The following is a 10995-nucleotide window of genomic DNA, read 5'->3' on the forward strand; positions in this document are numbered from 1 at the left end:
CGCTCGGCCTGAGGCACGGCATCACAATATGGTAAGGGGCGTAACATTTCCGTCACACGCTTGAGGTATTCGGCCAATCACAACGCACTGGATAGCTGGCCAATCAGAGCACACTTCGCTTTTCAGACCGATGAGCTTTGTAAAAATCAACGTGTTTCAGAAAGGCGGGGCATAGAGGAGAAACAATAATGTACAGTACGTGGAAAATAATGTGTTTTTTGAACCTTAAACCGCATAAACACATTTCATTACACCAAATACACAAAATAATGTTCTTTTTAGCAACATCATATGACCCCTTTAATTTAGGTTGAGATAGTACAATTAAATGTATTAACACTTTGAATAAGAGATCACTTGTGGAAATCTTACAAAAATTCAATATTTTACCTTATATCGTAAAAAAATTAAATAAATAAATTCTAAGGTGTGTGCTACTAAACCCAGATGCTTTTCACCACAGATATTTGTGGGGAATGATCAAGGAATAAACCCAACGGATTACTTAAACTTCATCTATTGGGATTCGACGCATTAAATCCAAATAAATGGTTATCATTTGCAGTGGGCATATGGCATCCGGGTTCAGATTCAGCCGTTTCTTCCTCCTTCCTTCCTTTCTTCAACTCACCTGTGATATGCGGGACTCCTCGGCTGAAGGAGAGGGATAGGAACTGATAAAATAGGCAGACTGTTTTTCAGACCCTAAACACAGATGAACACAAATATTAAAACAAGATTTCTATCGTATGAATAGAATGAATACTTTTCTATTTACCAGGTATAGATATAACCATCCACAATTTGATGTTTAAATGTGTTATATTTATATTTTATATAAATGTACAGTCTGTGGTGAAGCTCTAATTCTGTGAAGCACAGTTAGGGCAGAGAGCAGGGCTGAGGGTTAGATGGGCGGAAACGGTTCAACAGGCCAACAGGCCTAATGAAGACCTCACTCACACTGAACCCGCATTCTGAATCACAGTCACATAATCAGACCCTCCAGGCCAAAGTACCACCAATCAATAAAGAGTAACTACGGAGGTCAAGTGCTCTTAAATGAATGACCATTACAGCTTCCGACCAGACAGGGGAATAAAACTGATTGCTCTATTAGTTGAAGAGAGCATGGGTGAAATATCTATTAGCACATCAGTCCAGCTTCTTAATTCACAGACAGATTCTTTTGTTGTTTTCCAAGAGTGATGCACCATAAATCATTACAGGCTATGCTGCATAGTCAGGAATTAATAATGTATATGTGACCCTGGACCACAAAACCAATCTTAAGTCGCTGGGGTATATTTGTAGCAATAGCCAAAAATACATTGTATGGGTCAAAATTATAGATTTTTCTTTTATGCCAAAAATCATTAGGATATTAAGTAAAGATCATGTTCCATGAATATATTTTGTAAATTTCCTACCGTAAATATATCAAAACTTAATTTTTGATTAGTAATATGCATAGCTAAGAACTTCATTTGAACAACTTTAAAGATGATTTTCTCAATATTTAGACTTTTTTGCACCCTCAGATTCCAGATTTTCAAATAGTTGTATCTCAGCCAAATATGATCCTCTCCTAACAAACCGTACATCAATGGAAAGCTTATTTATTCAGCTTCCAGATGATGTATAAATCTCAATTTTGAAAAACTGACACTTAAGACTGGTTTTGTGGTCCAGGGTCACATATAATCCAATGGCATTTGATTGGATCTTGACAAGGATTGTCAGGGGAAAACTTAAGTTTATTGGTTAATATTACTTTTCCCTGACTGCACAGCATTGATCACATCAGTAGAAAAGGCAAATCAGAAATTTGTTTTTAAATCAGAAAATTGTATTACATTGTGACAGAAAATTATAAAAGCATTTTCTCTTTAAAATAACATGAATTGTGGATAATTAGGATCTGGGTATATTTTTTTTAAATGTTGTTTTGAAGTTGTTGTTGTTTTGTTTTGAAGACAGAGGACTCAAGGAAAGCTCACCTGTATACTGACTTGTGTTTCTATTGGCGTCTCCATAATAATTATGAAGTTGCATAGACGACTGGGTCCTCCGCTGATTTAAGCGATGACCTCTTATACCCAACATGGCAGGGGAAGAGGTGGCACTGCCTCCTAAATGTGTGTGTGTGTGTGGGGTGGGGTGGGGGATCAAATAATGATTAACAATAAACCAATTCAGGGTACAACCAATTAATAAATATTAGCATTTGTGAGAAGTGAGTAATTTCTCTGTAACTTCTACAGAATTACATTTCCTACAATTCCTTGCTGTTATAATGGCCCACCTGATTGGATAACAGGCGACATCTGCACGTTGCTGGTTGGCAGAGTAGGTTGGGAACGGTAACGGTCTCGTTCCAGTGTTGACACTGGGGTGATGAAGTGGTTCTGGTTCCATCCATCCTGATGAACCACAGTACACACAGTTCCTGTTACATCTACTATTATTATCCATCTCAGGTGATGCAATTACAAAAGGTCAACCGAGACAAAGTATTTTCAAACTCAATTTCAAGTCATTTTGTCTGAGTTCCAGATTTTTGATGAGAAGGTTGTTCCTTTGTAACTGTTGTTGTAATGATTGATATATAGATAACATAAATACCTATAAATGAATATGTTGTTTTCCGCAAAGCATTAGTGTATACACTACAAATTCTATAAACATTTTCAGCTTGTGTTGTCACCGAATGTAGTTTGTGTCATCGGAACACATTTTTTTGGACACTGTTGATGCTACACACATTTTTTTTAAATAATTTTCTTAATCATTAATCAGTCTTTCCATTTAAATATCTAAAGATCTAAAACAGGATAAATTTAATTGAAAAGTTAAAATTGCATGAAATAAATACATCTTAAGTAATATTTTTCTAGTTGTAAGCACACAAAACTGAAAATAAAAGTTTGTGCTTAAAAAGCAAGAAAAACAATGTCTATATAGTGTGTCTGCCTCTTTAGTTTGTCGTAGATGTCTCTGTAATAGTGTTCGACGTATTGTGCTTTCCAGACTTCTTTGCTATTGTATTATTGATAAGTTTTTTTTGTTCGTTTTTGTATATAAAAGTCTACTGCTATATATTTCTCACTGGAAAACAAGTCAAAAATATTGATTGTGAACATTTTTGCAGTGCACACACATATTTTTTGCTGTGCACTTTTGATCAGATCCTACAGAATGGATGTCACGAGAACAGTAGGATCCTTTACCACAGAGCAATGGTTGAGAACATGTACCTTTTTGTAAAAGGTGCGCAGATCTCTGTACTGCCAAAGAGTATTTAGCACCTGAGCTGCTGCCTTGACCACCTTCATGGAGTACCTGCCACAGAGAATAAGATATTATTAAAGATATCCACCTTTTTCTTCCCGTAAAAATGGGCGTGGCGATTTGTAAATTCTATGGGTCTGGCTTCCGGTTTTATCCGCATCCAGCTATTTTTAGCTGTACAGAACCGCTCGTTTTGCTGCTTGATATTGAAAATTGGTGTGTCTTACCATATTATTTGAATGTGTTGTCTTAATTACGAACACACTGGTTTATAATGCAAACAATTTTACAGTTTACTGCACATTGTTATTCTTCTCGTTATTTCCCTATAGCGGCTAATGAACCGGAAGTCTTGCCCATAGGCTTACTTCCGCGTTGAAGAAAAAGGTGGATACTAGGACATTCAAAGAAAAAAATGGATTTTGTTATGAAACAGTGTGACAACGCCAATGGACATATAAAGCCGCCCACTTCAAACAGCCCATAAAAAGAGGTATGCACCTCTCCCCACGTCCTCTGCTGATTGTAACCAGTTTGTCGATGCCGTCCGTCTGGGCGAGAGCACGGGCGTTCTCCATATTCCTGCTGGTGACCTCGTGCAGCGCACAGCAGACCGCCGCCACCGTCTCATCCGACAGCAGGGACGGCCCATTGCCAGGGAGACGGGTCACTAGGTCCCGCATGGCGTATTTTCCTTTCAAAGCAAACCGAATTCAGCAAACATTTATTTTAGAAGTTTTTAAAACCAGCATAAAAATCGAATATAAAGCATTGCACTAAGTTTGCAATAAGTTAGCAATAAGTTTTAGTGACTGACCAATGAGCTCCTTGTTCCTGGCGTCGAGAGCCATGTTCCGTAGAGCAGTGGCCACAGCACAGACAACCCTGTCATTATCCATTCTTAGTAGCTCCACCAGTATGGGCAAACCCTTCTCTTTACGTACAGCAGCACGGATGTAGGCCGCAAACTGAATGGTGAAAGAAAGAGAAAAAGAAGGTTATTATCTTTCAGTGAAGCAAGAATTTGCATTACCGTTTACTGAATTTTAAAAACAGTGAATGTGATGCAATCAAAACACCATCTCTAGGTATCTAGTCTAGAAGCATTTCCAAAATAAAGGATGCAAAGAAAAGAAAAACTGTTGCTTTATAAGAACCTTGAGGCTACATCTGGTTAAATAGTGTGTCTGTGTGTGTGTGCAGGACATACTCCTCATCCACCAGCCAATTATGGCATCCATATAATTCAGTTCTATTTTGAACACTGTGGCTGTATAATTGAGTTTATGTTATAGTGACCACAAGCAGCCTACCCTCCAGGTTCCGGCGGAGAGATTCTGCAGAGACCCAGCTGCCCCTTCCAGCGTGGCTGGGTTTGAGCTCTCTGCCAGCAGAGTGAGGTAAGGTTTTACCACAGATGGATGCCACAGCATCTCTGCGCCCTTTGGACTTCCAGAAAATCCTGGAATAGGCCCCACACCATCCCACTGCATCACAGGATTACACAAATAGTAATAGGTTAGTTTTAGCTGTGGCTATTCAGTAAAAATAACTTTCTGTAGCAACTACTAAATTGGCTTCTGTAAACATAAAATGTGAAAAACAAACATTTTTATTAATGTATTATTATTATTTTATTATATAATCATTAGTTATTTAAAATGACAACAAATTTTAAAATAAAATAAAACTAGAAAAATTATTTTATAGAGGCTGCACTCAAAATCAAATATTTTGTTCAAATATAAATAACTTTTACAGCTGAGCTGAAACTGGAAATATGAATTTCCATGGCTTTTCCATAACTTTTTGAAGATTTTATTAATTTCCATTATTTCCAATTTTAAAATTTACTGATGTTTCCAGGTTTTCCATGACTATTGGCAGAAATGAATTTCTCTTTCACACAATTCCAAATCATTTGATAACTGAGCACAAAAGCAGTCATAAGCTTTCAGAACATGGAATCCAAGCTCATTTTATTTAGTGATAGATCACCTGCTGATCCTGCCAGGACCTCTTCTTCTTCTTCTTTCTGAGCCCCCAGCAGCTGTAGTCGGCCTGCTTACTGGAGGTGTCAGGGCCCAGGAGCGTGTCCAGATTCTGGGCCCCCATCAGCCGAGACGGAGGCATCTCCAGCTCAAGACGGTATGACAGGTTCCTCAAAGTGCACACACAGTTTTCCACAATCTAAAAACACAGGAAAACAAAAAAGGGTAAGGAAGGAAATGTATAATATTTTGGACATCAACAGGCCCAATCCTCATTATATTGAAAAGAGTGTACTGGATATTCTTCAAAAATCACAATTGTGTTCCATTTAAGAAAAGTCAGATGGGTTAAATTAAAAACAACAATCACTATTTTTATTTTTATTATTACTAATTATTATTAATTAAAATTATTTAAAATAAATGTAATAAAAATATTTAACATATTTTTTTGGATTCTTCTTCCAGGAAGCTTTTCAAAGCTTCCTGTTCCAGCAGATGGCATGCTAAGACTAAGATTTCATAAAGAAATAACCAAAGCTGCACAATGCTGTGCTTCACCACTAGAGGCACTCAATATTTTTTGGCCCTTCAAGGAGTGGCACAGAAAACATGTAACACCTTTTTATAAGCAACATTAGGCTCTGCCAGTTCTCAGCTGTCATCAGATATACAGACAGAAAATTAGTCAAATATCTGGCAAGAATGTATGAAATATTACCAACAATTTATAGACTGTTGTACATCAGAACTGGATGGTTTTTAGATGTATTCTGCATGCAATCACAAGAATATTTCTAACCTTGCTGTCATAATCAGAGGTGTTTACGCAGGTTTTGATTATATAAAGGAGGGAATCAATCAGCCCTTCACAGCAACGCATCTGCCTTCTGGCCTCTTCTCCAGCTGAGCTTAGGTTCCTGAGACACACACACACACACACACACACATCCATCCATCAGCATCATGTGGTCAACGATGCAATCTGAATTAGATAAAACAATCATTCTCACTTGAAAATGTAAATAGTTATCATCGCTGAGGATGAAGAGTAATGCTGCTACTACCAGTGATGTGCAAAACTATATATTTTAAAAATCAACTAGTCAGCAGGTTATCTAAATGACTATTGATTAATCGATCTTAACAGGAAGCTCTGTATAATTAGACCGGTACACCTAATCAGACATTTCTTAGGAGACATTTACATGAAACACACCTGAGGCAACCAGTGGTGTTCCTCAGCACCAAAGATGAGTGCAGTTTGAGTTTCTGGTCCTCTCGCTGAGGGGCCGCACCCCACCCAGAGTGAGGGATAATGACTGTGTTGGTAAGTGGCCCGAGAGCGTCCCGAGCGATCGTCATCTTCACAGAATCACATGACGACAGGTTCCACAACACTCCTGTCAAGGCATGACCCCAAAACGTAGTATATAGCATATTAAATGCAGAAATACAGTATAAAATGAAGGAATCTATTATAAATTTATGAATTACTAAAAAAAGAATAAATAACCCTCTACTTACACCGGCAATAAAATTGCCACTGACTACTACATTTTTTAGTTGCCGGATTTTTGACAAACAGACATTGACTTCACTTAATATGCAAACGCCATATAAAAGTGAATTTTGCATTCGATGTCCCCTTTAACAGTGGAGTTTGGATTCATAAGAGGGTGAATAAGAATTTTTAGCTATAATAAGCAATTCAACACACTTGATTATTTAACATAGCTCATTAGAAAAAATGAGAGACAAGTTCAGAGGTGTGTAATCAAACTGTAAAGAGGCAGTGGGAGTGTAACAAAAAATCCCGCAGATAGAGATCATTAACACAAAATAGTCCCTGTGGTTGTGAGTATGTGTGTGAGCAGAAGAGAGCTCTGCCTTTGCTGAACAAACCTGCTGCCTCTGTTTGAGAAATGACAGTGAAAATACACTGTATGCATCAAGAAAACAGCTTGGGAGAGTAGAATTTCCCCATATCTATCTAGCAATACTAGGATATCCAGCTTGGAGAGAGTGTGCGTGCATGCAAGTTTGTGTCAGCTCAGCCTTTAATCAAACACTTCGTCCCTCCACATTAATCACAGCCACGAGTTCCATTGACTGTAATCTCTGATCTGAGCTTCACAGTGCAAACTGATCTCACCACAGGAGCGAAAGAAAGCGAGTTGGAAAGAGCGAGACAGAGGAACAGAGAGGGAGAGAAAAAGCTAAAGAAAGACTCTCTTATGGCAGTCAGTCATGTGACCCCACACACCCACTCACCGGTTACGAGCTCTCGCACTTCAGTGTCTGCCGTTTTCCTCAACAGACGAACCAAAGCTGGGATTCCACCGGAATTCCTCACACACACTTTATTATCGTCGGTGGCTTTTCCATACACTAGGTTTCGCAGAGCTCCGCAAGCATTCCGCTGAACTTCCAGGGTTTTGTGGTCAAGCAGATCCACCAGGTGCCGGATCCCCCCGAGTCGACACACCTGAAAACATACAGTAAGAGAGTGCAAGTGTTCACATTTCTGTTTCCAAGGCGTGCTTTTCTGTCTGTTTATGCAGTCTGCAAATGCAAACTAACTAAATACAAACATTTTCCAGTAGCTTGCTATTTATTGAACTGCTATTTCAAACACTGTAGCTTTTCCAGCAATGACCAGTAATTTATCCAACAAGAAATGTTAAAACATTTCATATATCACATTGTTTGCACAAATAGCTCAATAGCCAAGTGGACATTTGTTCATGTGAACCATTACATCTGAATGAACTGATTCGCTTTAACCACTAATTCACTGGTTCGAGTTCATACATAGAAGTCCCTACTTCTTACATCTTTTATTGCATTTATCAAACACTGTTGTTCATTTATGATTTCAAACTGCAGAATTAGCATGTTACATTAGCTTTTTGAAACCTACATTTATCCGTTCAAGTTTAATGCTAATTAAGATCTCCATTGTTTCTGTGTCAGAGAAATACTACTTTGATTATAAAAATCAACTACAGAGTTACAATCATTTAAAATATATATATTTAGACATATTAAATATCCGAAAGGTTTTAGATTAAAGGTTTGGGGTTGGTAAGATTTGTTAACGTTTTTGAAAGAAGTCTTTTACGCTCACAAAGGCTGCATTTATTTGATACAAAATACAGTAAAAAATGTTATATATTATATAATGTTAAATATTTTTAAATAACAAAAATGTTTTCTATTTTAATATATTTTAAAATATAATTTATTCCAGTGATGGCAAAGCTGAATTTTCAGCAGCCATTACTCCAGTCTTGTTCTCAGTTTTCATGATCTTTAGTTCATGAAACATTCTGTATAATTATAAATGTTGAAAACAGCTATAGGACAGCACTTATTTGAGAAAAAAAAACAAAAAACATTGCATCATCTTATTGTCAGTCACTGATCATTGTTACTTATGTTACTTATGAATTTACTGTTACTTGTGAATTAAAGTGTCCTTGCCTTAAATTAAAAGTATAAAATTTTCAGACCCCAAACGTAGTGTTTGAACAGTAGTTTAAAATGTACAGTTATTATAAATTTTGATGCCTCATCCTAGTGTTGGGTTCGAGTCCACCTAAGTCGAGTCCAAGTCGAGTCCGAGTCTTTAACCAATCGAGTCCGAGACAAGTCCGAGTCCCAAACAGCCGAGTCCGAGTCCAACCAAACTCTATTATTTATTAGTATCTTAACATTGTTTTTACATTTACAACTAGAAAAATGCAATATCCATTTAAATGTAACAAAAGCAAACCTCTATTACATCTTGCCATTTTGATTTTTGATTAATAATTAGTGTCCTACTTTGCTTAGCAAACTTAAAGTCATGTAACAGAAGTTATGGCTGAATTGATTTATGTATTGTGACATGTTTCAGAGTGAAACAGGTTTTAGAATGTGAAAAATTAAAGGGTGGGACTTGACTTTACTAATCGTTAAAGTAAATAAATTCAAGGATGGGGGTAAAGGAGTAGGTATCTTGGTGAATGGGACCTTAAGAGCAGAAAATGCACCTTTTATCTCAATAAAAACAAGCTTTTTGTGTGTGTGTGTGTGTAACCATACCTCTGCCTTTATGCGGTTGTCTCCATAGCAGAGGTGCTGTATGTATGCTGCAGCATTGGCCTGGACAGAAGGGAAATGATGCTGCAGCATTCGGATCACCTCTGGCAGCTCGGGGTCTCTCCAGGCAAACTCCCTAACACCCCCCACAGGCACAGATAAAACAGATGTCAAACACACATACAAATATGAAAAATGTCCACATTTGACAAATAAATATTTGCAGATTTGAATAAAGTATACATAATTACTTGTGTTTACATGTTAGCATCAGGAGGACAAATAACTAGACGCATAAAAAAAATCTGTCCAGCTTTATTATCATTAAAATATGCACTGCAAATGTGAATGAGCACTCAGGCAATCTGGTTTACATTTTCTGACAAGCTCTTGCTCTGTCTGCAAAATAAACATGCCCAGAAATATGATTACAAAGCAACATATGCACAGAAGTAGTGGAGGCTCAACAAATCAAATAGGTTTGAATAATGCGGCAAAATGGGAAGACACATGCTGGGTTTCATTTACAAGTAAAGTCTTTATGTTTTAAATGTCAATGACTTCAAAGCTGGCCCTAAATTATTTTTGAAGCTTTCTGCAATGTTTCTGGAATCACTGGGTTCAGCTTTTCACCTGGGATCTTTGTGAACACTGTCTATGGAAGGCGAGCGCGTGACGGCGTTGTCGACGGCAGCTGCATGTCTGGTGTAGTTCGAGTCGGTTTGGTGGTAATGGGCGGGGCGATAGGTGTCAGAGTGCGTTGCCATGGAGCCCACTGAGAATAACCCTCGCTGGTACCTCAGGGTGCTACACTGACTAGTGGTCCTTTGTAAAGTACCAAACCCTGAGTGACAGAGTGAGCAATACAGACATAGTTAAGATGAACACTGTGAAAATGTCAGAACTCATTTACTGAGTTTGCAAAGATAGCAGTGGTGCATGAAGGACATTCATCACATACCTGTATTGTTTCTGGAGATAGCGCTCTGGGAGCCATTCGTGGGGCTCTGGTACAGAGGGTTCTGGAAGGTTCTGTCTTCATAGATTGGCGTGACGTGGCAGTCAGGGGAGCGGGCGTCTTGGCCTAGCTGGCTGTTCTGACTATAAGAGGTTTGCAAGCCTAGATGAAGATCACAGATTCACAACAGTGTTATTTTAGTACATTTATTGTGTGTTTTTGGCATTTTTATTTATTTTTTTTTTTTACATATGTCTACATAGCTTTTATTTAGTTTTAGTTATTGTAGTACATAAACTTGGCAAACAGCTGAACTAAAACAAGTTTTTTTTATTTTTTATTTCAGTTCATGTTCATGTTTATTATAGTTCAAGTAATGAAAACATTTCTTATTGTTTTAGTTTTAATTAAAGGGTTAGTTCACCCAAAAATGAAAATCAGATTCAAAATCAATTCTTTCAGACGAATCCAGTCAGAGTTATATTAAAAATTGTCTTTGATCTTTCAAGCTGTTTAATGCCACTCAGCGGGTGTTGCATTGCTTCAGTCCAAAAGAACTTGAATAAAAATCACCCATCCATAAAAAAAAGTGTCTCACACAGCTCCGGGGGGTGAACAAAGGCCTTCTGTAGCGAATCGATGCGTTTTTGTAAGAAATATATCCATATT

The 10995-nt window shown here is 37.6% G+C and overlaps 1 protein-coding gene across 1 annotated transcript in view; it reads right to left on the reverse strand.

The window, feature by feature from the left end:
- LOC107705586 (plakophilin-4-like) overlaps positions 1-10995 on the reverse strand; it is a 48511-nt gene that overhangs the window by 2781 nt on the left and 34735 nt on the right. Inside the window, exons 8-21 of the mRNA XM_016508931.1 lie at positions 10330-10488; positions 10002-10212; positions 9372-9504; positions 7557-7770; positions 6502-6685; positions 6085-6202; positions 5290-5481; positions 4605-4778; positions 4109-4259; positions 3793-3985; positions 3258-3342; positions 2306-2423; positions 2001-2132; positions 632-705 (exon numbers count right to left, since the gene is read on the reverse strand). Coding sequence (XP_016364417.1) covers positions 632-705; positions 2001-2132; positions 2306-2423; positions 3258-3342; positions 3793-3985; positions 4109-4259; positions 4605-4778; positions 5290-5481; positions 6085-6202; positions 6502-6685; positions 7557-7770; positions 9372-9504; positions 10002-10212; positions 10330-10488 — 2138 coding nt within the window. The remainder of the gene's footprint in view (positions 1-631; positions 706-2000; positions 2133-2305; positions 2424-3257; positions 3343-3792; positions 3986-4108; positions 4260-4604; positions 4779-5289; positions 5482-6084; positions 6203-6501; positions 6686-7556; positions 7771-9371; positions 9505-10001; positions 10213-10329; positions 10489-10995) is intronic.

The sequence above is a fragment of the Sinocyclocheilus rhinocerous genome, unplaced genomic scaffold, assembly GCF_001515625.1.
Source record: "Sinocyclocheilus rhinocerous isolate Xijiao unplaced genomic scaffold, SAMN03320098_v1.1 scaffold504, whole genome shotgun sequence".
In the NCBI taxonomy this organism is placed as follows: Eukaryota; Metazoa; Chordata; class Actinopteri; order Cypriniformes; family Cyprinidae; genus Sinocyclocheilus; species Sinocyclocheilus rhinocerous.